We start from the raw sequence: 27,219 nt of genomic DNA, 5'->3' as shown, positions 1-27,219 counted from the left end.
TTATGTCTACATCAATGAGAGCGACAGTAACAATGTGATGGTGGTCATGGTTGCAGGAGTCATCGATGGTAGTGATATAAATGAAGGTGATGGTAGAGATTATAGAAGTAGCAATAATAATAATAATAGTAATAGTAATGATGGTTCTAATTGTGACAATTATGAAAGTGATATTGGTAGTAACAACAATAAAGATAATTAGTAAGTAATAATAGTGACGGTGATAATAATGTTAATGAAAGATGATAACAATGATAGTGAAAATAATATTTAGGTCTCTTAAAAAAAATAAAGATTAAATGAGTTCTTTGTATAATTAAAAACTTTAATCTAAAATATCTTTTTGTTTAAAAAATTGATTTAAATTGGTTTAAAACTCAATTAAAAATCAATTCAACTCCATCTTAATTAAGTGTGTTTTGTTTAAAATTGATATTTAAAAATAAAAACTTAAAACTCTTCTAAATGAACTCTTAATAGATAAAATAATGATTGAATTTAGAAATGAACTACAAACATATTTAAAAAGTTACCATACTAAGGTAAAACATATTTTTTTATATATTTTTTACATGATATTTTATAATTTTTATGAAGCATTATTTTTTTATTATTATTAAATAAAGTTTGTGAGAACATAAAATACAACTAACAAAAGTAAGTATTGATATTAAGTTTAATAATATTAAATAAAAAATAAAATTATTATATTATAATATAGAAAAAGTTAAAAAATAATTAACTTTAATTATTTTCATTGATTAAGTTATATAATTTAGTTTACGGTGCCCTAAAAACAAATCAAAGGAAACTATATTGCTCGGTGGTAGACAAAGAAGGTGCATTAGAAGAATCGTTTTAATCATGTATTAGGCAAACTTTCCTATTTGGCACAAGAAATGAAACTCTAACATAAAAAAAAAATAAATTATTTTTTACTTTTAATTATAAAATTTGCTTTACTTTATTTATTATTTTTAATTATTTATGTATAAATAAAAATTTTATTGTTGTTTTTATTTTGTATATAAATATTTAAAAATAAAAAATAGATTAAAAATAATAACAATTTTATAATACGGTCATATGTTTGGATGCCGTCGGGATGAAATAAAGAATAAAGAAATGGAAAAAAAATAGAATGAGAAATAAAGTGAAAAAATAATAAATATTTACTGTTTAGATACGTTAAAATAAGAAGATAAGAAATGATAAAACAATATTTCTATTTGTTTGAACAAGTAAAAAAATGAAAAAAAAATTATATTAAAAATATTTATAAAAATATAAATTAATTAAAAAATTATTCTTTATAATTTATTATACTATTTAATATTTTTAAAATAAAAAAAAATTATACTACCCCCATCCAAACTAAGAAATTAATTATTAAATTTCTTAGCCCATTCTTCCCTGCCCTTTAATTTCCTTACGTTCAAACATATCCTTTAATTGCTCTATTTTGTGTGTGAAATGAATCATATGATGAATTTTGCTTAACACACAAATGTACGATACAAAGCAATAGAAAGTGTTGGAAGAAATTAAAGGAACTCAATTGAAGCGTTAGAACTCGAACTGCATCTGTGATGTGTAGCCCAGTGCGTCAAGGTGAGCAGCCATGGCTTTATTCATTGGTGGTGGACCGCACCTTAGTATCTGGAAAATCATATCATTTTTCTTTTAATATAAGCTTTTCAATAATATAATCTGACCACTTAATCTTTTCATTTGGTAATCAATTCAACCTGAATATCTGGGGATGGTGATGGACAATGGGATTTAATCATCTCCTTCGACACATACCCAACGCCACCATTCCATTCATTAGGAGGCTGCAAATTATTGAAAATATCAAATATTTAATTTCATCACTTCACAATAAAAGGTAAATTCTACGTGAAATAATTTTAACAGCAGAGTTAATGATTTATTTAAAATATATATATAAATATCTTTTAATATCTTAATATAATTTAAAAAAGTATTCGATATTTTTTTAAATTTAGTAGCTAATGTAATAAGCACCTAACATGAATTATAGTTTCTATTTTAATTTTAGTTTAAGGCCATTTAATTAATTTTAAATCATGTGTATTTATATAAGAAGAAATATATTTAAACTAATGACAGAAAAGTATGCATATTACAAGAATCCTACAAGCAACTAACCTTATTAAGAACATGATAGACTTCGAATCTGTGAGGAAATTTGTTCGCAAAGTTTTCTAGTTCTTCCTGCACACAAACATATCACACCCAGATCAAGTGGATTCAATAATTACCTTTAAATTCAAAATGATTTTGTCTGATTCTTTTTTCTATACTCTTACTTTTCAATGTCATTTTCTTATTATTATAAAAATTGGCAGAACATTTCCAAACAAGAATAAGAGACAATTAGTCTGATTCCATTACTTATTCTTAAGAAAACAACTTACTATTAATTATTGATGTTACCAAAAGAGATTGTAGGTACAAGAAACTTCTATAAAATCTAATTAGATTATGATTGGGTAAACTTATGAATAAATCCTTATTAAAGAAAAAATAATGTAAAAAATAAATACAATTTTTCTCACAAATTAAAAATAACTTATCTTTTTAAATTTTAGAGAAGTTAAATAAAATTAGTTTCTAAAAATTAGAAAAGTATAAGTTAATTTTAATTTATGGGAATAATTTTATTAATTTTTATATTTTTTTTTTATAAAAATTCATACACAAGCTTATCCCAACAGGACTTTAATCTCGTGTTGTAGACGTAACTTACTATCAATTTAATTCTCTTAAGCAATAGTTGGATCAAAATTACTTTTTGGCCACAATGTTTTGAATTCAATGATCCATCTCTGTAATTTAAAATCGGGTAGTTGAATATACCGATTATAGATCCCTAATGGGAATTGGAATTGCTATATAAAATCTGTGTAGAAAAAGAAAGAAAAATAGCATTGCAGAAGAGTCTCATGATTTAAGTATCATATTAAGTTTCTTACTTTACTCAGCATGAGATTCTAAGTAGAGAGTTTACCTTTAAAAGAATGTCATCTTCTGTTACATTAGCATAAATGAGGTGTAGCTTTGTTTTGTCTTTGGGGTTTTCTAGTATGGCTCTTATAAGCTGCAAGGCAACATATATAAACTCATTTCCACATTTACTTCCAATCAATCAGGAGATTATGTGATAATCATAAACCATTAAATGACTTAATTAAATACTTATTCCATGGAAGTTTATATTTTAAACACTTAATTCAGTAAACTTATTATGATAAGTCTTATAATAGAACTTTGTAAATAAGCTAAACAAATATTTATAAATGAATCATCAGTCAATTTAGTAAACTTGATCAAAAGTATTTTTAATTTTTAACATAAATATTTTTTAATATGATGAAATAAGTTTAGATAAATTAAAAATTCCTTCAAATGCCTTGAATATGAACAATAAACTGTCCTTCTTTTGGAGTTCCTAAAAGTATGTATATATTTACCTGAAACATTGGAGTTATGCCTGAACCTCCAGCAAGCATTCCAAATGCCCTAACTTGGCCTGGTTTGTAGCTAAAACGTCCCTACAAAGTTGCAAGCATGTCCATTACACTTATATTCCTTTTATGCTTTTCAGACTATCAAATATTTAAAAACAAAGCACTTTAGAGCTTTAATTTCATTTTTGGGAATTAATTATAATTTTTTTCAATTAATTTGTATTTTGCCTAATTAAGGACAGTAGTACCTTAGGGCCCCTCACGGCCAGGTAATCACCTTCTTTCATTTGTCTAAAATGATGGGACATCTTTCCATTTGGGTACATCTGCATGCAAAAAAACATATGATATATATATATATATTAAACACAAATTTTGAGACAAAAATAAAAAATTAGAAGACACAATATCAAAGTAATAAGATAATAATAGAGGAATACTAAGAATAAAAAAAAGGTGTATTATCATACATATATTTGTTTCTTCTAGAAATAGAAAATAAAATCCATTTATTTAGTTCTACATTCAACCTTGCATTTTTTTATTTCTCCTGTATTTTTTGTATAAGTTTGGTATTAGTTTTTTCCATTTACATTATGATATAATTTTTGAAAATGAAATTAGTCTAGTTCTCTATCTGTTTATATATATATATTCATAATCCAACATGACTTTCTGTGAAATAAAAAAAATTTACCTTCAATTCATGTTTTAAAAGAGATAATAATAAATTATAAAAAATCAATGAATTTGTGATAAAACCCTCCGTGTGTGTGTATATATATATATATATATATATATATATACATGGTTGTTATCATAGGTTAACAATAAATTTATGGTTTCTTCTAACATGGACCATGTTCAAACTTCTACACCAGTGCTAGTTTAAGATATATACATAAATAATTTAACAGTATAGATGATTGGACCGTCTATAAATACTTGCAATTTTGCAAATCAATCCACATCTAATTGGGTTGCTGCTTTCACAATCTTGCTCTTGTCCTCTCACATGTCCTTCATTATCACCCAATAAGACTACCCTAAAATTTGGTGCCAAAATGGTCTTCATCACCGTCGATGTCTATAACTAAATGATCCTTGACTAATGATCTTTTCTATTTTCTTACTTTAGTTTTAACAGAAAATTTTAAAAATATAAAATTAATAATAAGAGATATATATGCTTAAAATGAAAATCAAGTATAAAAAAGGTTATGAATAATAAACATATAATGTCAGAAACAATAAAGATATTTTAAAATTTTTAAAAAAACAAGTCATTTAAAATTATTTTTATTTAATATAAAAATATTTTTATTTTTAAAAATACATTCCTTTACTGTCTAAATAAATACATGCAATGTAGCTAAACACAACCTTAAATGTCTCAAATCCTATTTCCCATTTGCTAGATTGGTTATCGTTGCAAGGATGTGCGGTGCCTCTGCATTTTAGACTTCATAGTGATCGTGTTTAGGAGAAAAGTGGGATTGGGAGGCATGGTAAGAAGCTAGAGATGTTTTGGGCTGGAGACCATCACACGTTGTCTGGGTGTGACAACCTTAAGAAGCTTGAGGTAAGATATTATTTGTAGTTCTATTGAGAAGCTTTACGAGGAGTGGAGAAGATGGTGAAAACAAAGAGAGACCATGGTTGATGGTTTCTAGGTTTCGTAATCGTTAGGGAAGTCTTGACTGAGGTTATGGTTCTTCCTGTGGAGCAAGGAGTGGTTGAGGTGCCGGAGACAGTTCAAAGAAAAGGACTCATGCAATTTCACTAATCATAAGAGTAAAAAGAAATCGTTCTTACTTCCACACATGAGGAGGATTGAACATTTTCCCATGCTAAAATCCACCTAAATTTATATGGAAAAGGTAAATTCATGTATCCTTTTGCAAAAATTTTCCACAAAAATTGTACCTTCACAACCAATTCGAAGTAGCCAATATCTGAATCCAATGTGATTGGGGTATATGATCTCATAACTTCCTCTCCTTGGCTGTCTTTCCCCCTGCTTAATAGTTAATTAGAACAGTTTTACCCAATATGTATATAAACTTAGAGCGATTAGGATTTCTTGACAGAGAGTCAAATTTAAACACTTAATTTATATAATAGCTTTTTTATAAAAGATAAAATTAATAGTTGTTGAAAATCTTATATTATTTTTATGATTATGTAAATTAAATTTTATATAATTTAGATATTTTAAAATATATTATCTAAAATTTGTTATGTTCTTATGTTTTAAAAATATATTACTTGTAAAAAATAATGTGATAAAATATTTATTAATTTTATTTTTTAATGAAGTTTTGTAAAATTGATTTACTTAATAGAATCTTTCAACTGGAAGTTAAATTGATAAATTTTATATAAAATTATTAAGTGTTTAAATTTATATATAATAACAAATTTTCATAAACATATATATATAAAACAATATCTTTTTATATTAATATAAATCTAAAAATTCTTACATTTATTTAAATTTTTTATTTAATTTAAATTTAACCGATTATAATTTATTACTTCACAATAGTCATCGGATGTAAGTTAAATCTTTTGCAAACCTAGCAAGTATGTTTTTTCCAACTGGAAGGCCCAATACCGAAGAAGGAGTAGGAAGGGCGAATCTGAATCTTGCAACGTTGTGGCTGAGCTGAGTCTTCTTTATAAGTTTAAATTCTTTGAAATTTTTGGGGTCCAAGCATCCTGAAAATTTTGTCATTTTGATATTAAATTTCTTTGCAAAGACGAGTCTGATGACATTGTAAAATTGGGGCACCTTCCGTTCAAAACTTCAATAAGTTGCTTTGTTCTTTGATAAACTCCAGCATATAAGCAAATACAGCCATATTTATTTATTACTTTTTATCGTTTATTACTACATCTTCATCTTTGCCGTTTCATTGATCTAAATGATAGAAACTATAAACCCTTTTGTGCTTGAATATTAACAAATCATCATTGTTTATTGGATACAACTATGTAAACCATGGTATAAATATAACCCAAATGTTAGCTTGTTATGATTGTGTGCATGTTAAGCTTGGAGTATCACACTTAGGAGGTTGAGAAAGAAAAAATAATACACTTCTTGGGATGTTGCTTGAGAAAGAGATAATGAGAGACAAGAGTAACAATACCAAATTGAAATAAAAGGTGATGTTTCAAACTAGTTGTTCTTCATTTTTTGTTCAAAAACTAGTCAACAACTAAGACTAATGTTGGGTTAAGGAAATAGTTTTTGGCAACTTGTCTGAATTCTATTTTGCTATTGCTGCGCGTGGAAGAAAGCAAGAGCTAGTTATGAGTTATGGAGAATAAAGTATAAATAAGCTCACTTAAAATGGATCTCTTATCCCAAAATAATCGCCCTTTGGATTTGACAAGTACCATTTTATCTCTATCGCTCGAACAGATGTTTGTCAACACTTAGACCTCAACATGATAATGTTGGATTTAAATTACAAAAAAAAATTAAAAATAAAAATTCAAGGCTCTCTTAGTTACAATTTTTTTCGTTCTTAATTAATAATACACTCTTATATTACAAAAGAATGTCAATAATACACTCTTTCGTACAATTTCTTATGCATAAACAATATATTTAAAACAATGTATTGCTTACGTTTATTATTATTGCATATATTAATAAAAAAATAAGTTTGTTTAACTTTATTGCTGATTTTAAATATCTAAAAGTAATACTTTTTTAATGATAAAATATTTATTACATTAAAGATACAAAAATAAAATAAAACTATTTTTTAATAAAATCTTATTATTATTAATTTCTTAGTGTCGGTGTAAAGATTTGAGATTTATAACACTGTTAAGAAAATAAAAAACTTTATTAGTTGGAAGCAACAATCACTAACGGTATATGATGAAGTTGTTTAAAATTGAAGAATAAATATTGAAATTACTAGTTGCAGGATCACAACTATAGGTATTGTGCCAAAGTTGGTTTTAATTTCTAGGGATTAATTATTATCAAAAACCATTATTTCTAAGCACGGGAAAAAATTGAAAATAAAAATTTTTATTTATATTTTTTTATTAAAGTTATGCTTTTTTAAGACACTTCAATGTATGTTTATACATTGAGAAATATAACAATAAAATAAAAAGAAGTGATAAATGTAAGCAATGATGTAAATGGACAGGAGGAAAAAGATTGAGAGAGATGAGATTTATTGAATAAATATTAATCACTATTGGAGTGTTTATAAATTAAATTGCGTTTATAATTATTATTTTAAGTTGAAAGAAAAAAAAATAGCTTACCAATCTTAAAAACAGAAGATTTATTTGAAATAACTCAAAAAGATACAAATAAAACGTAGAAGCAGTGAAATGTGAAATACCTTTGGTGTTTTTCATGCGAAGGCAAAAATAAGCAGCGGTGAGGCCAACGGCTACAAGAGCAACAGCGCCACCTAACAATCCCGGGCTCAGGTTCTCCGCAAAGGGAAAGCGTGCCATTTTGAAAGGTAGTTCGAACATTTTGCAAGAAAATAGGCAAATCTACGACTGCTTCATGTATGTGAAAACTACCAAAGATACATATATAATAATAATAATAATAATAATAATAATAATAATGATAAGCTTTTTCTGTAACTTCAATTCTTTTCTTCTTCTCGTCATTCTTCTCATGCATGAAATGAAGCAAAGAATAATCCCAAACGTCTGACCAAAGACATGTTATTCTGTATACACTTCAATATTTTGGAAATAAAATTATGATTTAAATAACTTATGCTATAAGATGTTATCCTATATTTAAATACGTTTATATTCATTCTTATGCATGATACTTTTTTTTTCTTCTAACAATCGTGCTTGTACATGATATATTTTTTAATTTAATTTTTATATTAAAAATATAATTATAAAAATTAAAATAAAAAGTATTACATGTAAGACTTTTTTACATAAATAAAAAACTTGGAACAAATTTTCTTACACTAATATAAATCTAAAAACTCTTACACTCAATTTGAGCATTTTATTTAACTTAAATATAATAGGTTATAATTTATTACTTTACTGGCCATTAAATTTAAGTTAAATAAAATGTTTTGATTATATGCAAGAGTTTTTAGACTTACATTAGAATAAGAAGATCCTTCTAAAAAGAAATTATATATTATATATATTTTCAAAAGTCAATTCAATTACATAAATTTTTATTTAGATATAGCATAAGTTGACTAAAATCGTCTTTTGTGCAAACGAGTCCAACTATGACGCTTCATTGATGCTCCTATGCATGTTATTAGCCATGAAAAAAGTCAATCATAAACGACTTTAGTGTATATAAGCATGTGTGTGAAAAGTTAATTATAATTGATTTTATTACATAAGAAAAAAAGTCTATCGTAATCAACTTTTGAGGGGATCAAAACTTGAGTTTAATCTACTTGTAACATATTTATTATTCTTATTACTTAAGAAAAACACACTTTAAGAGTGACTTTGTGCAAACATATGCAAAGCGAAAAATAAAAGAAGAAGTGGAGTGGATTTCTTTTAAACAAAGGGGTAAAAAAAGAAGTGCTATAATGTGATTAACATTGCAAGTAAATTGCTTGGTAACTTTTTGTTGTTTTAAATTTTTTATTGTATTTTATTTTATCATTTAATCTAATGTATCATTAAATTTTTAGTATGTTTAGAAAGATTTATAAACTTTAATTTAATTATTTGTATATTTAATTAATTATCTATTAAATATTTTTTTTTGGTAATATATGTGTACTATTTAATTTTATTGTAGTTTTAGAATTATGTAGCATATATTACTAGCGTGATTTGACAAAAAGTAATAAGTATACTGAAATTGTTTTAATTTGCTTATAAAAAAAATATTGTAATTCATATAATTAGTTCAATTTAATAATAGTAAGTAGAATAAAATTTTACACTAGTGTATCAAATAATAATAATTTTTTATATAATTTACTATTTGTTGAAATAAATTAAATAATTCTAGTTTTAGTTAAGTGAATATTTAATTGTAACTTAGTAAATTTTAATAAATTTAAATTTAATGAGTATTAAATTTATTTTAAGAGATTTTTAATTTAATTTGGTATTGTAGTAATTTATTTATTTATTTGTTATAATAAAACTTTATACATTATGATTATGTTATTTTAGTATGTTGTTTGATGTATGGTTTGTTTTATATAATTTTAGCTTAGCTTATAAAAATTTAATAAATTTAATTCTAGTTTTTGTTAAATTATTCTGAGGTCGTTAATTTAAGTGTAATTTTGTTGTAATGTATTTATTTAAATAAAATATTATATATAAAAAAAATTTTAAACAATATTTTGGTGTAATTTTTATTTTTTATATTTAGTTTATAATAATTACATATATTTGATATATAATATTTTATATCATATATAATACTTGAATTTTAAAAGTAGACACTGTAATATGATGGTCACTCCAAATTGAGAATGGAATTATTTGTCAGGTAGATTAATTGTTGGCGTGTTGAGTAGATAGTCCTAATGTTCAATTATGATAGGACACTAATGATTGGACTTGTAGAGTGTTGGAGTCTTGAGTTACACACATTCTATCTTCCATTTGGAGAACGAATGATCATATTGGAAGATGTTTTATTTCAACTAGGTTTGTGTGTGGATGAGTTCTCTAGAAGTGGGTAGGAAGTGTGGAGAAATTTTATTATCGGGATATATGACCATTGTGTACAAATTTACTTGGAGCAGTTTCGGGTGAGAAATTTGTACACAATACTGACAAGCAGACTATTATCTGTTACACTAAAACATACATAATAGTTATATTTGGTTAGGTCTTGTTGCCAGACAAATTAAGATTTAGGGTTCATATGAAGTAGTCCTCTCTTCTTACTGATTTTAATGGGATTGCAATATATAGTTGGAGGTTTGTCATTTATCGTGAGCTTTGTCGCGTGGTGAAATATAATGTTATCAAGATTGTAAATTATTTACCTCTTCTGCATGCTTGGGCATGGTATAGAATGCCTCAATTGGCTCCTAGACATCATCATCCACTCACTTTTTCACTAGCATTGATGAACATAAATATATGAATATTATGTTCACTTTGAGAAATTTTTCTTAGCACATCGTGCTTTTCTTGCAGGTCTTGATTAGGATAGAGAACCTGCAAATTATGCTGAGACAGTAAAAGATCTTAAATGGAGAAAAGCAATGAAAAGTGAGATTCAAGTGCTTGAGAAGTATGGAACATGGACCATTACCCATTTACCTCTAGGGAAGAAGGCATTTAGATGTAAATGGATATACAAAATTAAACATAAATCTGATGGGACAGTTGAGAGGTTTAAAGTGCGCTTGGTAATTCTTAGTAATCATCAAGTTGAAGGGGTCGATTATTATAAGACATTTGCCCCTGTCGCCAAAATGGTGACTGTGCGAACTGTATTAGCAGTAGTAGCAACAAAGAATTGGGAATTGTATCAGATGGGTGTTCATAATGCCTTTCTTCACGGGGATCTTTAAGAGAAAGTTTTTATGAAGCCACCGCTTGGTTTTCATACCATGCATCCTGGGATGGTGTGTCAACTTCATAAATGTTTGTATGGGCTTAAACAAGCCCCAAGGTGTTGGTTTGCCAAGTTATACGCTGCACTCAAAGCATATGGATTCAAACAATCGCCACATGATTATTCTTTATTTGTGTTGCAACGACGGGATATCTCTTTTGTGGTTCTAATGTATGTTGATGATCTTATTATTTCAGGAAATAATCATGCTACTATTTTAGCATTCAAAGCCTACTTGCACACTTGTTTCCATATGAAGGATTTAGGGACTTTGAAATATTTTCTTGGAGTTGAAGTTGTCAAATCACCCACAGGAATTTTTCTTTGTCAACAGAAGTATGCTTTGAACATCATTTCTGAAGTTGAACTTTTAGGTTCTAAACGTGCCATTACACCTCTTGAGCAGAACCACTGATTAGCTCTTGCTTCTGGAGAAGCCTTCCTCAACCTGAGAGGTATAGATGCTTGGTTGGTTGCATTATCTACTTGTGCTTCACAAGACTAGAATTGTCATATTGTGTTCACATCGTTTCTCAATTCATGCAGCAGTCAAAACAAGCACACTGGGAGTCTACTTTGTGTGTGGTGTGATATCTGAAAGGCAATCCTGGGCAAGGCATTTTGTTGCGGCGGGGATAATCCTTTGTAACTTTATGGATGGTGTGACTCAGATTGGGCTACCTGTCTCTTGACTCGGCGATCACTTACAGGTGGTTTATTCTTCTTGGTCACTCACCCATCTTATGGAAAACTAAGAAACAACACATTGTCTCTCGCTCTTCCGCTGAAGTTGAGTATCGGTCTATAGCTACCATCACTTGTGAAACTAAAATTGCTCAAAGGTCTTCTCTCTATCCTTGGTGTCTCTTATACTCAACCAATACAGCTTCACTGTGACAGTTAGGCTGCACTTCACATTGCTAAAAATCTTGTGTTTCACAAACTAAAACAATATACCTATATCTGCATTGTATCTAGCAGATTTTGTTACCTTTGTATTGTTAGTTATTTTGCTGTCAATATCTTTATATTAGGAAATGATTGGTTTGATATGTTTTATTTAGGGAATAGTCCAGCGTAATGTTGAGATATTCTGTTGCCTCAATTAAGGCTGGCCATTGGCCTGAAAGTGTATATATGTAAAGGCTTTGAGATGGAATAAGACAGAAAATTATCTCACACAAATATTCGTTTTATCATGGTATCAGAGCTGCCCGAGCTCTGATATTGAATCATATAAGGGCTAAACTTTTACTGCAAAATGGCAGGAGTTGAAGGAGAAATACCCGATGAAGAAACCAATAAAACTCAAGGGAATGTGGCCAAGAAAACTTCATCCCCCTATGAGCTGAGTGCAAGTGACAATCCTGGGAACGTGATCACACAAGTGCAATTTCGAGGTGAAAACTATGAAGAATGGGCTAGATCTGTGAAGATATCACTAAGGGCACGAAAGAAGTGGGGATTCATAGATGGAGCACACAAAGAACCACCGAAAGATGCACTGGAGGAAGAAGACTGGTGGACTGTCCAGTCCATGATTGTGTCTTGGATTCTGAATACCATCGAACCAAGCTTGCGTTCCACCATGGCCTATGCGGAGAATGCAAAGGATATGTGGGAAGAAATTAAAGAACGTTTTTCGGTGACCAATAGACCAAGAATTCAGCAGTTGAAGGCTGAATGCAAGCAACAGGGGATGACCATGGTGGCATACTATGGAAAATTGAAGATGTTGTGGGATGAGTTAGGGAATTATGAAAAGATTCCAAGGTGTACGTGTGGAGGATGCAAGTGTAACCTCAGTTTCCTGTTTGAAAAGCAGAGAGAAGAAGAAAAGGTCCATCAATTTCTGATGGGTCTAGAAGATGTGACTTATAGGACAGCACGTTCCAATGTCTTGGCAACAGATCCCTTGCCTTCTTTAAATAGAGTCTATTCTATCATGGTGCAAGAAGAAAGAATGAAGACAATCTCTAGATCAAAGGAAGAAAGAGGGATGACTGTAGGGCTTGCTGTACAAACAGGATATAAAGGAAGAGGACGAGGTGATGGGAAAGAATTGACAGCAACATGCTCTCATTGTGGCAAACCAAGACATGATGTGAAAGAATGCTTCCAAATTGTAGGATATCCTGAATGGTGGGGTGAACACCCACGAAATGAAGGCGAAAAGAGCGGAAGAAGTCAATCGAGGATTGGTGGAAGCAGAGGAAGGGGCAGAACTCAGCGTGCAAACGTGACACAGGTTGCTGGAAACAGTAACGTTGGTGCTGCAATAAAAGGAAAAAGGAACGATGTGATAGGGCTAAGCAACGAGCAATGGAGTGCCATTCTTGATTTATTGAACTCCAGAAAAATCAATGAAAATGAAAAGATGACTGGTAAGGATGTTTGGATCATAGATAGTGGTGCCTCTAATCATATAACAGGAACATTGAATATCCTTGTGAACAGGCAAGTTATAGAAGGTTGTCCTGTGGGGTTGCCAAACAGTGAACAGGTGTTGTCAAATGTAGAAGAAGATGTTGCTCTTGAAGGGCTCAATTTGAAGAATGTGTTATATGTGCCAAAATTAAAATGCAATCTAATATTTGTGTCACAATTAGCAGATGAGGCACAATGTTTGGTATTGTTCACTAACAAAGTTTGTGTAATGCCGGACCTCACTTCGAGGATGCTGATTGGAGCGGGTGAACGAAAAGATGGGCTTTATTTGTATCATAGTGTGAAAAGAATGCAAGCTCTACAAACTTGTGCTGAGAAACAACTTGAACTTTGGCATAAGAGAATGAGACATCCATCTTTTAAAGTAGTTAGAATGCTTCCCAATTTGAGCAGTACTTATAAACGTGAGTGCTCCAATAAACTTTGTGAAGTATGTGAAAGATAAAAAAAAACAAGAGACAATTTTCCTTTAAGTAATTCTCAAGCTTCAAATATTTTTGATTTAATACACTGTGATTTATGGGGACCCTATAGAACACCTTCAACATATGGTGCATCTTATTTTCTCACTTTGGTTGACGATTATTCTCGAGTTGTGTAGATTTATTTGTTAAAGGAAAAGAAAGAAGTGGCACAAACGATGATCAATTTCTTTTCCCTAGTTGAGCGACAGTATAGTAAAAGGATTAAGATGGTGCGTAGCGATAATGGAACCGAGTTCATATGTTTGAAATTATATTTCCTACAAAATGGAATACTACATCAAACATCATGCACCAGAACCCCTCAACAAAATGGGCGAGTGGAGAGGAAGCATCGGCATATTTTAAATGTTGCTCGGGCTTTGCGATTTCAAGGAAAACTCCCTCTCCATTTTTGGGGGTAATGCATTGTAGCCGCTGGGCATTTGATTAATATAACTCCATCATTGGTTCTTGGTGGCAAGACTCCGTATGAAATGATACATGGGAAGGAGCCGTCTTATACTCACCTGCGAGTATTTGGGTCTTTGTGCTATGCTTACAATCATGGGAGAAGAGGAGATAAATTTGACAGTAGAAGTAAGAAATGTGTATTTATTGGTTACCCATATGGACAAAAAGGCTGGAAGGTGTTTGACTTGGAAAAAGGAAATATTTTCGTCTCACGAGATGTTAAATTTGTGGAGGAAGAATTTCCTTTTGCAAAAGATGAAGAAGAGGTCAGTCCACAAGAACAACCTCATGACGAAATAGTAATAATTGAAGACCCAGGTGGTCAATGAGAGGCTGAAGTAATAGCGACTGAGTTTGAACCAGAACCTGAACCGGCAACCTTCGAAATGGGGGGTTTTGTCAACCGTGATAAAGCAACAACAGTGGTTGAAGATCTGACGACGCTAGCAGCGCCAACTGATGTCTCTGCTGATACTCATACTCCTCTTGGTAGAGGGCAGCGCGTCAAGGTGCCTTCGGTAAAACTCAAAGACTATGTCACTAACACTATGATACACAATGCCCCATCACTTCGCTCTCTCACTCCATCAGCCACCTCAGGTGTGTGTTATCCATTAGCAAATTATGTTTCGTGTAACAACTTCTCTCCATGTCACCAGACTTTCCTTGCTTCTATACATACAGATCGTGAACCAGCGCACTACTCTGAGGCTGTCAAAAATGCTCGATGGTAGGAGGCAATGGCAAATGAAATAAAAGCACTCCAAGACAATGGCACATGGGAGCTCGCGACACTGCCTCCCGGGAAGAAAGTTCTTGGGTGTAAATGGATTTACAAAATTAAATACCACTCCGACAGGAGCCTCGAGCGGTTTAAGGTTCGGTTAGTTGTTCTCAGAAATCACCAAGTTAAAGGATTAGATTTCACCGAAACCTTCGCTCCGATGGTCAAAATGGGTACCATTCGTACTGTATTAGCTGTAGCGGTAGCTAAAGACTGGGAACTCCACCAGATGGATGTGCACAATGCTTTCCTACATGGAGATCTTGAAGAGGAAGTTTACATGAAATTGCCCCCTGGCTTCCAAGCATCACGATCAGGTGCGGTGTGCAAGCTTTGTAAATCCCTTTATGGCTTGCGACAAGCCCCTCGATGTTGGTTTGCCAAACTTTCTGCTGCTTTAACTCAGTACGGTTTTCAGCAGTCATATTCTGACTACTCCTTATTCACCCTTTGCTGAGGAGATACACAGCTTGTGCTCCTAGTTTATGTTGACAACCTTGTTCTTGGAGGAAATGATGTTGCTGCCATTCGAGAGATTAAAAACTATCTTCATCGTTGCTTCCGCATGAAGGACTTGGGACGCCTTAAATACTTCCTTGGGGTAGAAGTTGCTCGATCTCCCACTGGTATCTATCTTTGCCAACGAAAATATGCCTTGGATATTGTAGCTGAAACTGGGTTACTTGGTGCCAAACCTGCTCCTACCCCATTGGAAGAAAGCCATCGGTTAGCATTGGCGAACGACCCACTGCTCTCTGATCTTGGGCAGTACCGACGTCTCATTGGACGCCTGATCTATCTTTGCTTCACACGCCCTGAACTATCCTATAGTGTTCACATTCTGTCACAATTCATGCAAAATCCTCGAAAGGACCACTGGCATGCTGCACTGCGTGTGGTGCGGTATCTAAAAGGGCACCTCGGTCAGGGTGTCCTCTTTCCTCGTGCCAACGATTTTTGCCTCTATGGATGGTATGACTCGGATTGGGCAAGTTGTCCTTTAACTCGTAAGTCACTTTTTGGTTGGTTTATTACACTTGGCAACTCACCTGTCTCCTGGAAGACAAAGAAATAGCCCACTGTGTCCAAATCCTCAACTGAAGCTAAATACCGCTCCATGGCTAACATCACTTGTGAGTTGAAATGGCTGAAAGACATACTCTCTGATCTTGGGATCACTCTCACTGTGCCCATTCAGCTGCGCTGCGACAGTCAAGCCGCACTCCACATAGCAAAGAATCCAGTTTTCGACGAACGCACAAAACACATCGAAGTTGATTGCCACTTTGTTCGGGATGAAATTATTCAAGGACACATCAGTCCATCCTATGTTCCTTCTCATGCTCAACTCGCAAACCTGTTTACAAAGGCTCTTGGTACAAAACAATTTAATTTTCTCCAAGGCAAGTTGGGCATTACGGACTTACATGCACCAACTTGAGGGGGATAAAACAATATACCTATATTTGCATTGTATCTAGCAGATTCTGTTACCTTTGTATTGTTAGTTATTTTGCTGTCAATATCTTTATATTAGGAAATGATTGGTTTGATATGTTTTATTTAGGGAATAGTCCAGCATAATGTTGAGATATTCTGTTGCCTCAATTAAGGCTGGTCATTGGCCTGAAAGTGTATATATGTAAAGGCTTTGAGATGGAATAAGACAGAAAATTATCTCACACAAATATTCGTTTTAGCACAAACGAACTAAACACATTGAAATTGATTGTCACTTTATCCAAGATGAGATACTTAAAGGCCTCATTCATCCTACAAATGGGCCCACTAGTATGCAGTTGGCTGAGATTTTCACTAAAGCACTTGGGAAAACTCAGTTTCTCTCCTTATTGGACAAGTTGAGCATTCACAATCTTCATGCACTAACTTGAGGGGGATGAAGAGCAAATCACAGACATGACACATATCATGGACATGATATGCTCTAATTTTTATACCATATCTGTAATATATTTCTGCAATTAGAGCATATCTGTAATTAATTGATATGTTTCTACAATTAGTTGATTTGCTGTAATTATTCTTTGAGGCTATCACATAAAATCTATACATATAGTATTCTGATGTGTATATATTCTGATTCTCACGTAATGAAAAAGATAGGGCTTGTCTTGCCTATTCTTTCATTAGTAACCAATCCTTGTGGGACGATAATTTTGAAACTCGTTTTTAAGAACCATTTATTACTTCTCCACGGATACACTTGCTTACCGAACACAAAGAAGTTTTATGAAGTCAAACTCAAATTTTATACTCAACATCTCTTTTATAGTTTGCTATACAACTAGAATCCTCCCTTTCATCATTTTTATCATCCTGGTGTAATGCAATAAAATAATAATTCTCAACCAAGCTAGCTTATGTTATTGCCTATGGATTTAGCAGTAATGGATTTTCAGTCTATCTGATAAAGTGTTCAAAACTTGGAGAAGCTATCTTGTTATATGAGTTGTGCACATTATGGTAGGATATTTCAAAGGATAGAGTTGCATTAAATGGAGAAATTGATGGATTTAGAGTTGAACCTCGTCATATGAGTTGTGGCACGTCATTTTATAGAATATTTTTAAAACTTGCATGTTGTTTTCCTAATATTTCTCCAATATTTAGCTTTCTAACTGTAGCAAATTAATTAGTGAATAAATAACTAAGCTTGATTATCACTACAAAATATATCTCCCTCTTCTGCGTTTACAATCTTACCATTATAATATATAAGAACATGAATATATAATTTTACCATAATTTTTACACTTAATATTAAAATTTTTTTAACATAACATTGCAAATCTGAGAGATTTCTATTATTAAAAATTTATATATTACGAACATGTCTTTCATAAATAATAATAAGCTTCCTTTATTTAATTGTCAAAAAATAAGATAAATTTTGATAAATAATTAATTATGTTCTTATTTATTTAACAAAATATTTAAAAGGTTATTCGATTATATGTTCAAGTGAAAATTTTTACATAAATTGTCTTAATTATTAATTAGTTTAGACTTAAAATTAAATCATTAATAGAAAAAAAAAGAAGAATTATTTGAAATTATTTTTATAAAATTATATAAGAAAAATAAAATAAAATAAAAGTTTAAATATTTTGAGTAAAATTAATGTTAAAAAGAAAATTCAACCGATATAATCCCATCAAAATTTTCATTTAGTCATTCCATTGGTTTAGTTATAAATTCAAATATGATATGATTTAATCTTATCTCTAAAAGTGTTAGTTAAATTAGTTTTGGTTTTTATTTAGTTTCGTTAGATGAAACTATATAATTTTTATTTAATTTATCTCTTTTGCACACTTTTTTTTGTTAATACTTATTCTAACAAACAAACACGAACTATTAAATAAATAAAACATGAGATCTGACGATTTTTAATTGGATTCAAAATTAATAAATTTATAAATACATTAAAACTAATAAGATATAAATTAGAGAATATATTATAATAAAAAAACTATAGAATATGTTTACAAGAAAATTAAGTTAGCTTTGTGATTTTATAAATACATTCTTTGACAAAAATGTATGTTTCAATGTTTAAAATCTTAAGTAAAATTTATTATAATCTAGTTAAAAAAATTCAATTTTTTTGTCTATTTAATTTTCATTTTTCGATTTGATATTTTTATTTATTAAATTTAATTAGTTTATAAAGTAGGTTTATTGCATTTTTATCCCTCTAATTAGAAGTATGTGCAGTTTCGCTAAGTTCTTCAAATTTTAAATTTTAACAATTTTAGTCTCTCATTAATTTTTTATCTGAAATTATTAAATTTCCATTTTTACTTAAAATTTTTATAAATTAAATTAATTAATTTTTTTTACTCAATTCATCAACCAATATATCAAATTAACCCTGAATTAAAAAATTTCAAAATATTTTATTTTCAAAACTTAATCTTATATATATATGTATGTATTTTCAAATGTAAAATTGTACAATTTTATAATTTTAATTAATCTCAATTTAAATTTAAATTTTAACTCAATATTAAATTAATAAATACAAAAGCAATATATTTTAACTGAAATAATTTATTCTCCTTTTAGCTCCAAAAATTTTATCTTTTTAGTTTATTAATAACTTATAAAATGAAATATTTGTTATTAATAATAAAGCCAAATATTATTATACCTTATATTTTTCAAAACTTCGATACAATAGCAAGACATATTTGGTAATTTACAGTACATTACATAACATGAGTATCCTAGTTATGATTGATTAATTCTAACCGATAAATATATGACATGACATATTGAACGATAGAGAAAAAGGAAAACCCAGTTCTAGTAATACATTGAAACCCTAATATTCTTGAAGAAGCATTATGAAGCTGCAATTCTCTCGAAGTTGCCAAGCCTGTTATCTGCCAATCTTGTAGCATAGGCTGATTTTTTGTACTCAAACCATGTAAACTCTTTGTATAAGCTTTCCTTTCCTTTCATAAGAGAAGGCAATGGTGCTATTTTCTCACTCAGAGGTGGACCACCAAAATAAATCATTGAAAGCCTCGATTTGAACCCATTTGCTATAACCCTGTGCCTCACACTCCTGAACCGTCCATTAGTCATAACCTGTGTGCATGTGGATCACCCACCAAACCATTCAAATGAACAAAACCCCTTTAGATACTCCCTAACAAAGATAGATAATCGCATTCAAACTATAAAAGACATTTAATTCTTTTTTCTTTAGATTTGGAAAACAGTCAAATTTAATGTGGCAAGGAAAAGATTTTCAAAAATGAACTTATTTAAAATAAAAAGTTATTCATCTTTAAATTTTTATAATTAGTATATTAATATTTTAAGCTAAATTAATAATAAATAATTTTTTACTTTTATTTTACAAATAAACCCATTTCACAAGTCAACCAAAACTGGAACACGCACAGATGCAAAAGATATCAGGGAAAGGAAAAGGTTTATCCACAGTCAAGCCAATTATATCTTATCCATAAGAACAGGAAAATTAAGAAAAATATGACACTAAAAATATATTATAAAGGAACAAAAAAAAAACCAGGAAACCTAACAGAGGAAAAGTGTTTATTTTTTATTATTATAAAGATAAAAATATTCATATCAACTCTTAAAAATATTTGTCTGCAATTAAGGTGTTTGTATTAAATTATATACTAAAAAGTATAATAAAAAATGATTATTAAAAATATTTAAAATCGAAATAAATAAAAATATTAATTATTTTTCTTAATTTCGATTTTTTATATGATATCACTCTAAATAACAGTTAAAAAGAAACGGGCAGCAATTTCTTTATGTGTGATGGGTTAGCCACTAAAAACTGACAATTCTTAGGCTTGAATTTGGGTGATTAATATAATAAATTTTAGTTAAAAAAATATAGTAATTATATTTTTAATAAAAAATATTAATCTTTTCCTTGAATAAACTTGCTTTCTCTACCTGGAGGGAATCACCGACATTGACGAAGAAGGAGCTGTGGTCGGGTGGAACTGAAATCCAACTCTTGTCTCTCAGACAAATTTGGAGACCAGAAGTGTTGTTGGATCTCAACAAGGAAATGATTTGTGGATCTGTGTGTTCACCAAACCCAACAACGTTTTCATCATTGTCATTCAAACCCTTATCAAGAGGGCAAGGAGGGTAATGATTGAGCCTGAACACAGAGTCACTATCTTTGTCCATCAGAAGCTTGCTGAACACCTTCGTTTCCTCAATGTTCAATCCTTCAGCCATCAATTCAAGAATCTCACAACCCATATTCCTCACAGCACGCATATAATCGCTCAACACACACCTGCAACAGCACAGCAATTAAAACTTTTGACCCAAACTTTCACATATACATTTCTGGCCTTTCATATGTTGAAGAAACAATGAAGTTAAAGAATGTAACAAATGAAGAAAAGAAACAACATATTTTGACGCCTTCAATTATGGTTTGAGTGTTGGAATAGCATACCGAAAGTTGTCTGGGTTATGGGGAAAAGCAGGGGAGAGGGCGATGGAGTTGTAATCTTGGTTGTTGGTGAGAAGAAGATATTCAACCCAACCAACATCCCCATTTACTCCAATTTTCTTGTTTCCATAGCCAAATGGATTGGGAGGCCCAGCTTTTTCTTTCTGTGTGAGGGGCAGAGAGAAAAAGTTGACGGCTTCAGACTCCAACTTGGAGATAGCGTCCATGGGAACACCATGGTTTATGACTTTGAAAAATCCGAACTCCTCACAAGCCTTCACTATGAGGCTTTTTGCGTCAGGTTTGGAGAGGTCCACCACAGGGATCCCTGTTGCTGTGGGGAATGTCGTTGCTTTGCAGTTCCTAATATACGAATAAGAGTACTGTTCTGCTGTTGTTTTCGACAACACCACCATTTCTACTTTAGTTTTGTAATCAATGAACCAAAGAGACAAACAGAGTTGACAACCCTTTTTGCTTCTCAGCAGAGGAATGCTTCATAAAAGTGGTCTCCTTCTTCCCTATTTATACCCAAAAGTTAGTGGGGTTGGGGAGAGAGAGTTCACAATGTGAAAGAGATTGGTAACCTTTTCGTCATAATAAATGTTTATTTTAGTTCAATAAATTCTAGGTTTTTATTCTTTTTATAAAATTTATATTCTATTAAATAAGTTTTTTTTGTTTTTAAATAAACTAGGTAGTTTTTGAAACATTAAAAATTTTAATGAACACTTACAATTTAATAAAAATAGTAAATTTATTTAAATTAAAAATATATAGAGTAAAATAAAATTAATTTTTTAGTAGAATCTTTTATAGACGAAGTTTAAAGAGAATTAGATATCTATTACAAAAGTTAATCTGTTTTTGAAGTGCTAAACGTCTAATAAACAGATTTTACAAGTAATGGTAAAATATATTAAAGGGGAGAAATTTTGTCATGTTAGATTTTCTATTTTAAATTACCAACCTTTTTAAAATAGAATAGGGGTCACTGTCATGTTGAAAAGCAGTCCAGTCATCACCTACTTTACGAGGGAAGATTATTATGCTAGATTTCCTTCCACTAAATTATATATGACAATTTTATGATCGCACGCTTTGAAATGAAATGGTCACATCAAGTAGATTCTTTCTATTAAATGTTCATTTCCTGTTTTCAGGAGTTTAATTTTTCAATGTTCATTTTTCTGTTCTGGTTGAGATTGGCGTAAATAGTGCAGGGGGAACTTGCATAAACATGAGCTAATAATACGTGATGATCTGAGAATATCAACTTTAATCAAAATATGCCTGCAATAGAGCAATTATTGGAGGAGTTTTATAGCCATATAGCATACGGCAAACATGAAAAAAGTTGCTAGTTGTAGCTAAAATAGAGACATTCCAGAAATCTTCAAATGCTATTATCTTTTACCTACATTCCCCATATAATTGTTTCAAGAATATAGATTCCTCCTTATCCAAATCAATTCTTTGGTTTCTGAAACCAATATGCTACATTTGTTTAATGCGCTTTATTATTGTACTTTAAACTATTTACACTCATTGCCTGCAGTGTGTAATTATCATGTGCATCTGACAACTGTCTCCTATGTAACATTATATATCATCTTTCATCTTAATTATTAAATTTTTATTTATTGTAAAACTTGTATTAACATATTTTTTAAAATAAAAAAAAATTACATAATTTTATAGTGCTGCTTTTCTGTTCATTTCAAAATGAGTTTGGTTCTTCTATACATGCATGGAATTATGCAGTAGTCTGAAACACTGAGCACCTTCCTTGCGACAACCAAAATTATTAGTTTAAGGGGTACTCTTTGAACACAGTCAAATTAAGTACAAAAAATTTGACTGGAATATTAATTTACATCAACACAGTCAAATTACGCGTTCAGTTTGACCCAAAATCTACTTTTACAATCTTAGAGATGGGTGGACCTACCATCCATTTTATTCCATTAAAGTAGATTTGAGTTTGTCTAAATTATATTTTTTTTTATCCTTTAAATTTAAGTGAAATTTTAATTTAATTTTATAATTTTTATTCAATGTAACAGTCTTGTAAGTTTAATTTAACCTCCACTGATTCCTTTAACTTCATTCAATCTTTTAATTTTATCAAAGTTTCTTCAAAAAATAGTGTTTCGGACAAGAACTTTATCTTATTTTTACATTTTCTGTGCATTTTACTGTTCAATTATTGTCCAAAACTTTTAAATCATCACCAAAAATCTCTTTAATTGTCTATAAATTATTTACTACTAATTACTTTTTTTTTCATTATAACTATCTAACAGTCGGTGACAAATTATAATTATTGATCAAATCTTATACATCTATAATTTTTATTATGAATTTATATTTACATCAATTATCAAACTATTATTTGAATTAGTAAAAATTGAAAAATAAAGCAATGTTAAAGAAAAATTATAGTGTAAAGTTTAAAGACTGAAATGAACTACTCAATTAAACTTGGAGAACCAGATTAAAAAGTCATTCAAACATAGAAAATAAAAAGTATAATTTAACTTTTATTTTTTTATAAATTTTTTATCATATTATAAATGAAAGTACACTATTTGAGAAGTGAATTTTTATTAGAGCTATTTTTTTTATAGTTCTCCAGATATACATTTTTATTATTTTAATTTTATTCTAAATTTCAGAAATTAAATTGTTTTTTTAAATTTTTATTATTACTTTATTAAATCTCTAAAAATTTTATAAATTTTTTTATATTAATAAAAAATCATCTTAATTTTTTAATTTAAATTTTATCTTTAATAGTTTTATCTCTTAAATTTATGATTATTAATATATATATTATTAACATTTAATTAATTTTTTACACTATATAATAAAGTTATTTTTAAATTATTTAATTTTATTAAATCTTTATTATTTTGACACGTAGACATATATGAAATTTGGAGGATATCAAATTGATAAGTAAAAAGAGTTGACATAAATTCCTAGACATATTGCTTTTTATTCAAACAAATCTTATGCTTTATTGGAGAATTATGCCTTCATTTGTTGCGCATCGCCGTATAACTAAAATTAATAGTGATGAATTTATTTTGTATTATCAATTAAATATGTAATATATTTCCCTTCCCAAATTGATTAACGTTTAAAGCTTTTACACTAAGATTAAAGCAAATACTAAATATCTTAATTAATAAAATAATTTTCAAAAACTATTATATTTATTATTGAATCAAGACAATATTTTGCTACAAATACTATTTTATTTAAAATAAAAGGAAAAAAAATTAACACTCGTTTAGACATTGATTGGATGTGTTGATTTTGTGACGAAAGAAAATGATAGAAAGAATAATTCCTTTTTGTTTAGATGTGTTGTCCTTTTGTGAAAAGAAAGAAAAACAAAGCGAGTGAGTCTCACAGCAAAATTTTATCTCCTTCCATGGGAAATGAATAGTAAAATCGATAGATTATTTTTTTTCCTTTCGTTTATGATAATATTACACAATTTTAAAATAATATAAAAATATACTAAAAAAGAAATATGTTAAAATAATATTATTTTTGCATTATTATTATAAAAATACTTTTATACGATATATTTATTTCTTTTTTCTCTTTTTCTTTTCTACTTGTCCAACAAGCAAAGATAGTTTATTCTCACTTGTTTATTTTCTTTCTATTTCATCTATCAACTAAACGCATCATTAAGCTATATATATAATGGTTCATTGAAATGCAATGTTTATTTAATATACATTTTTTAAACAATATCATAGCTTTAACTATAAAATTTATTAAAATAAACTAAAATAACTTATTTATAATTAAAAAATTAAAAAAATAAATTAAAAAACATAAAATATATATTATTAATAATTACCCTTGTGCCTTTTATAAGTTTCTTTGTATTTTTATATTAAATTATTTTATTTAAAATTAATTATAAGTAATTATATTTTAAATATGAAGAAATAGGCTTTAGAAAAGGAGCATTTATAATTTTATTATTTATTAAATGATAGTAAAATTTTATTATATTAAAAAAATCTAATATAATTATATTGAAAAATGTTATGAAACAATATATTGTACACATCATTTTACTTTCTATAATCTGCATATTTTTTATTATCCTTGTTTATAAGGTTTTTAATTATTTTTTATGATGTCATTATGGAAAATGTAACATACTCTAGCCAACTAAATATAGATTTTAGTAAATATAATCTAGCATAATTTGATTATCATTTTTTATTTTTATTTATTATTATTTTGTAACCTAACTTTTATTAATAATTGTATTTTTCTAAAAAAAAACCACTTACAATCACTTAATGTTAAAAATATGTATGAAATAGATATTTTAATATTAATATTTATTTTTATAATTATTTTTATTTCTATTAATGATATAATTCTTAGTGTAACTTATACTTATATAATTTGATATACATGTAAAGTTAAACCAGTTGACCCTAAACATTAAAACTTTTATATTTACATCACTTGATATCTTTCCATAGAATATAAAATTAATCAATCGAATTATTAGTTTAAAATTATTTACAAAAAAATTAATTTTATACAAAAAAAAATAATTATTATTTTATTACATTACTTAATTTTGACGTGTAATATATTTTTAAAACATAAGTAATATTAAAATATAATACTTATTAATTACTTAATTTTGATGTGTAATATATATTTAAAATATAAATAATATTAAAATATGAATAACCTACTTGCAAATATTTAAATTATATAAAATTATATATGTGTAATATATAATATAAAATAATTTAACAATTAAATCAATCAAACATTCTCATATTATGATTTTAATAATTATTGAAAGTAATAAATGATTTTGAAAGAAACGTTATTATTCTCAAAAAATAATATTTAAACCAAATATAATATCAAATTGATGACGATAAATTTATTCAAATTGAAGCTTATATTTTAAAAAAAAAATGGGTTGTACACTTATCACATAGAGTCGGAAAACCGTGTGCTAGTAAAATGCGGTGTTCAGGCAGCGCTGGTCCAGACCCTGAAATAATAAAAGAAGAAGAGGGAAATCACTGACAGTTTGCTCTACCTAAATTGCCGTGCCCGTTTATCAATTGAATAAAATTCATTTTCTTTTTTCGTGACACATATCCTATTCTATTTTAATATATATATATATATATATATATATATATAATATTTTTTATTTGAAAATTTATGGCATAGATTAGATTATAAATTTTATCAAAATATTTATTTAAATGTTATATGAAAAAACTTATTAGAATAAATTAGGAAAAGCATATATAAATCATGTTATTTTTAAGTTAAATTAATAAATTAATCTTTTAACTATTGGTTTTATTTCGCTTTGATTTTCTGATATTTTGTTTTCTTTATATATTTTATGTTTTAAATTTGTTCTAAATTAGTTTTTTTAAGTAGGCAATTATTGTTAATAACATTTTAATTTTATAACGCATTAACTGATAGTTTTGACTTGATGATATCTAAATTTGTAATTTAATGAAACTAATCTAACATTTCTATAACGGAAAAGTTAAAATTGAAGAGTTAGGTATTTATCTTTTGAGGATTAGAAAGACATAAGCTTTCTAGTTAACAAGAAAAAAAAAAGTATTTAAGATTTTAATCTTGAGTGGTATGCCATATATAGGATCTTGAATTACCATGGTAAGTATGTGTCATAACATTGGTTTGTAGAATTAGAGTCAAAAGGCCTTAATAAATTCTTACAATAGGAGTCTTGGAGGATGAATTAGCCTCGCGTGATGTCAAGTTGTGGTAGATTTCATTCTACTATTTTATCTATGATATTTTAACTTTTTCTTCATTAGAATTGTTATTTTATCCGTAGATTTCATTCTACTATTTTATCTATAATATTTTAACATTTTCTTAATTAGAATTGTTATTTTATCCTTTAAATTGACTAATTTTTTTTATAT

General features: G+C 28.7%; 2 protein-coding genes across 2 annotated transcripts; both read right to left on the bottom strand.

Annotated features, from left to right (window-relative positions):
* Nucleotides 1-1,551: 1,551 nt before the first annotated feature.
* LOC113866136 (NADH--cytochrome b5 reductase 1-like) lies at nucleotides 1,552-7,991 on the bottom strand. Its single transcript, XM_027501025.1, has 9 exons — nucleotides 7,874-7,991; nucleotides 6,074-6,215; nucleotides 5,421-5,511; nucleotides 3,743-3,820; nucleotides 3,498-3,578; nucleotides 3,035-3,124; nucleotides 2,173-2,238; nucleotides 1,749-1,835; nucleotides 1,552-1,659 (listed from the first exon to the last, which is right to left on the bottom strand). The coding sequence occupies exons 1-9, from the start codon at nucleotides 7,989-7,991 to the stop codon at nucleotides 1,567-1,569; spliced, it is 846 nt and encodes a 281-aa protein (XP_027356826.1). The 3' UTR covers nucleotides 1,552-1,566.
* An 11,623-nt stretch (nucleotides 7,992-19,614) lies between these two features.
* On the bottom strand, nucleotides 19,615-21,648 carry LOC113865541 (gibberellin 2-beta-dioxygenase 1-like). Its single transcript, XM_027500177.1, has 3 exons — nucleotides 21,236-21,648; nucleotides 20,716-21,070; nucleotides 19,615-19,863 (listed from the first exon to the last, which is right to left on the bottom strand). The coding sequence occupies exons 1-3, from the start codon at nucleotides 21,646-21,648 to the stop codon at nucleotides 19,615-19,617; spliced, it is 1,017 nt and encodes a 338-aa protein (XP_027355978.1).
* Nucleotides 21,649-27,219: the final 5,571 nt, after the last annotated feature.

The sequence above is a fragment of the Abrus precatorius genome, unplaced genomic scaffold (assembly GCF_003935025.1).
Source record: "Abrus precatorius isolate BTA unplaced genomic scaffold, Abrus_2018 Scaffold4, whole genome shotgun sequence".
Classification (NCBI taxonomy): Eukaryota; Viridiplantae; Streptophyta; class Magnoliopsida; order Fabales; family Fabaceae; genus Abrus; species Abrus precatorius.
Note: the sequence above shows the minus strand (reverse complement) of the source record. Positions and strands in the feature narration are given on the sequence as shown.

Bases quoted from the DNA above. Each gene is read 5' to 3' on its own strand.
- LOC113865541 (XM_027500177.1), bottom strand. From the start codon at position 21,648: ATGGTGGTGTTGTCGAAAACAACAGCAGAACAGTACTCTTATTCGTAT. The intron at 21,071-21,235 runs GTATGCTATTCC...GTGCTGTTGCAG, and splicing joins CATAACCCAGACAACTTTCG to GTGTGTGTTGAGCGATTATA. The intron at 19,864-20,715 runs GTAGAGAAAGCA...ACATGCACACAG, and splicing joins ATGTCGGTGATTCCCTCCAG to GTTATGACTAATGGACGGTT.
- LOC113866136 (XM_027501025.1), bottom strand. From the start codon at position 7,991: ATGGCACGCTTTCCCTTTGCGGAGAACCTGAGCCCGGGATTGTTAGGT. The intron at 3,579-3,742 runs GTACTACTGTCC...GCAACTTTGTAG, and splicing joins TGGCCGTGAGGGGCCCTAAG to GGACGTTTTAGCTACAAACC. The intron at 2,239-3,034 runs GTAAACTCTCTA...GTTTGTGTGCAG, and splicing joins AAGATGACATTCTTTTAAAG to GAAGAACTAGAAAACTTTGC.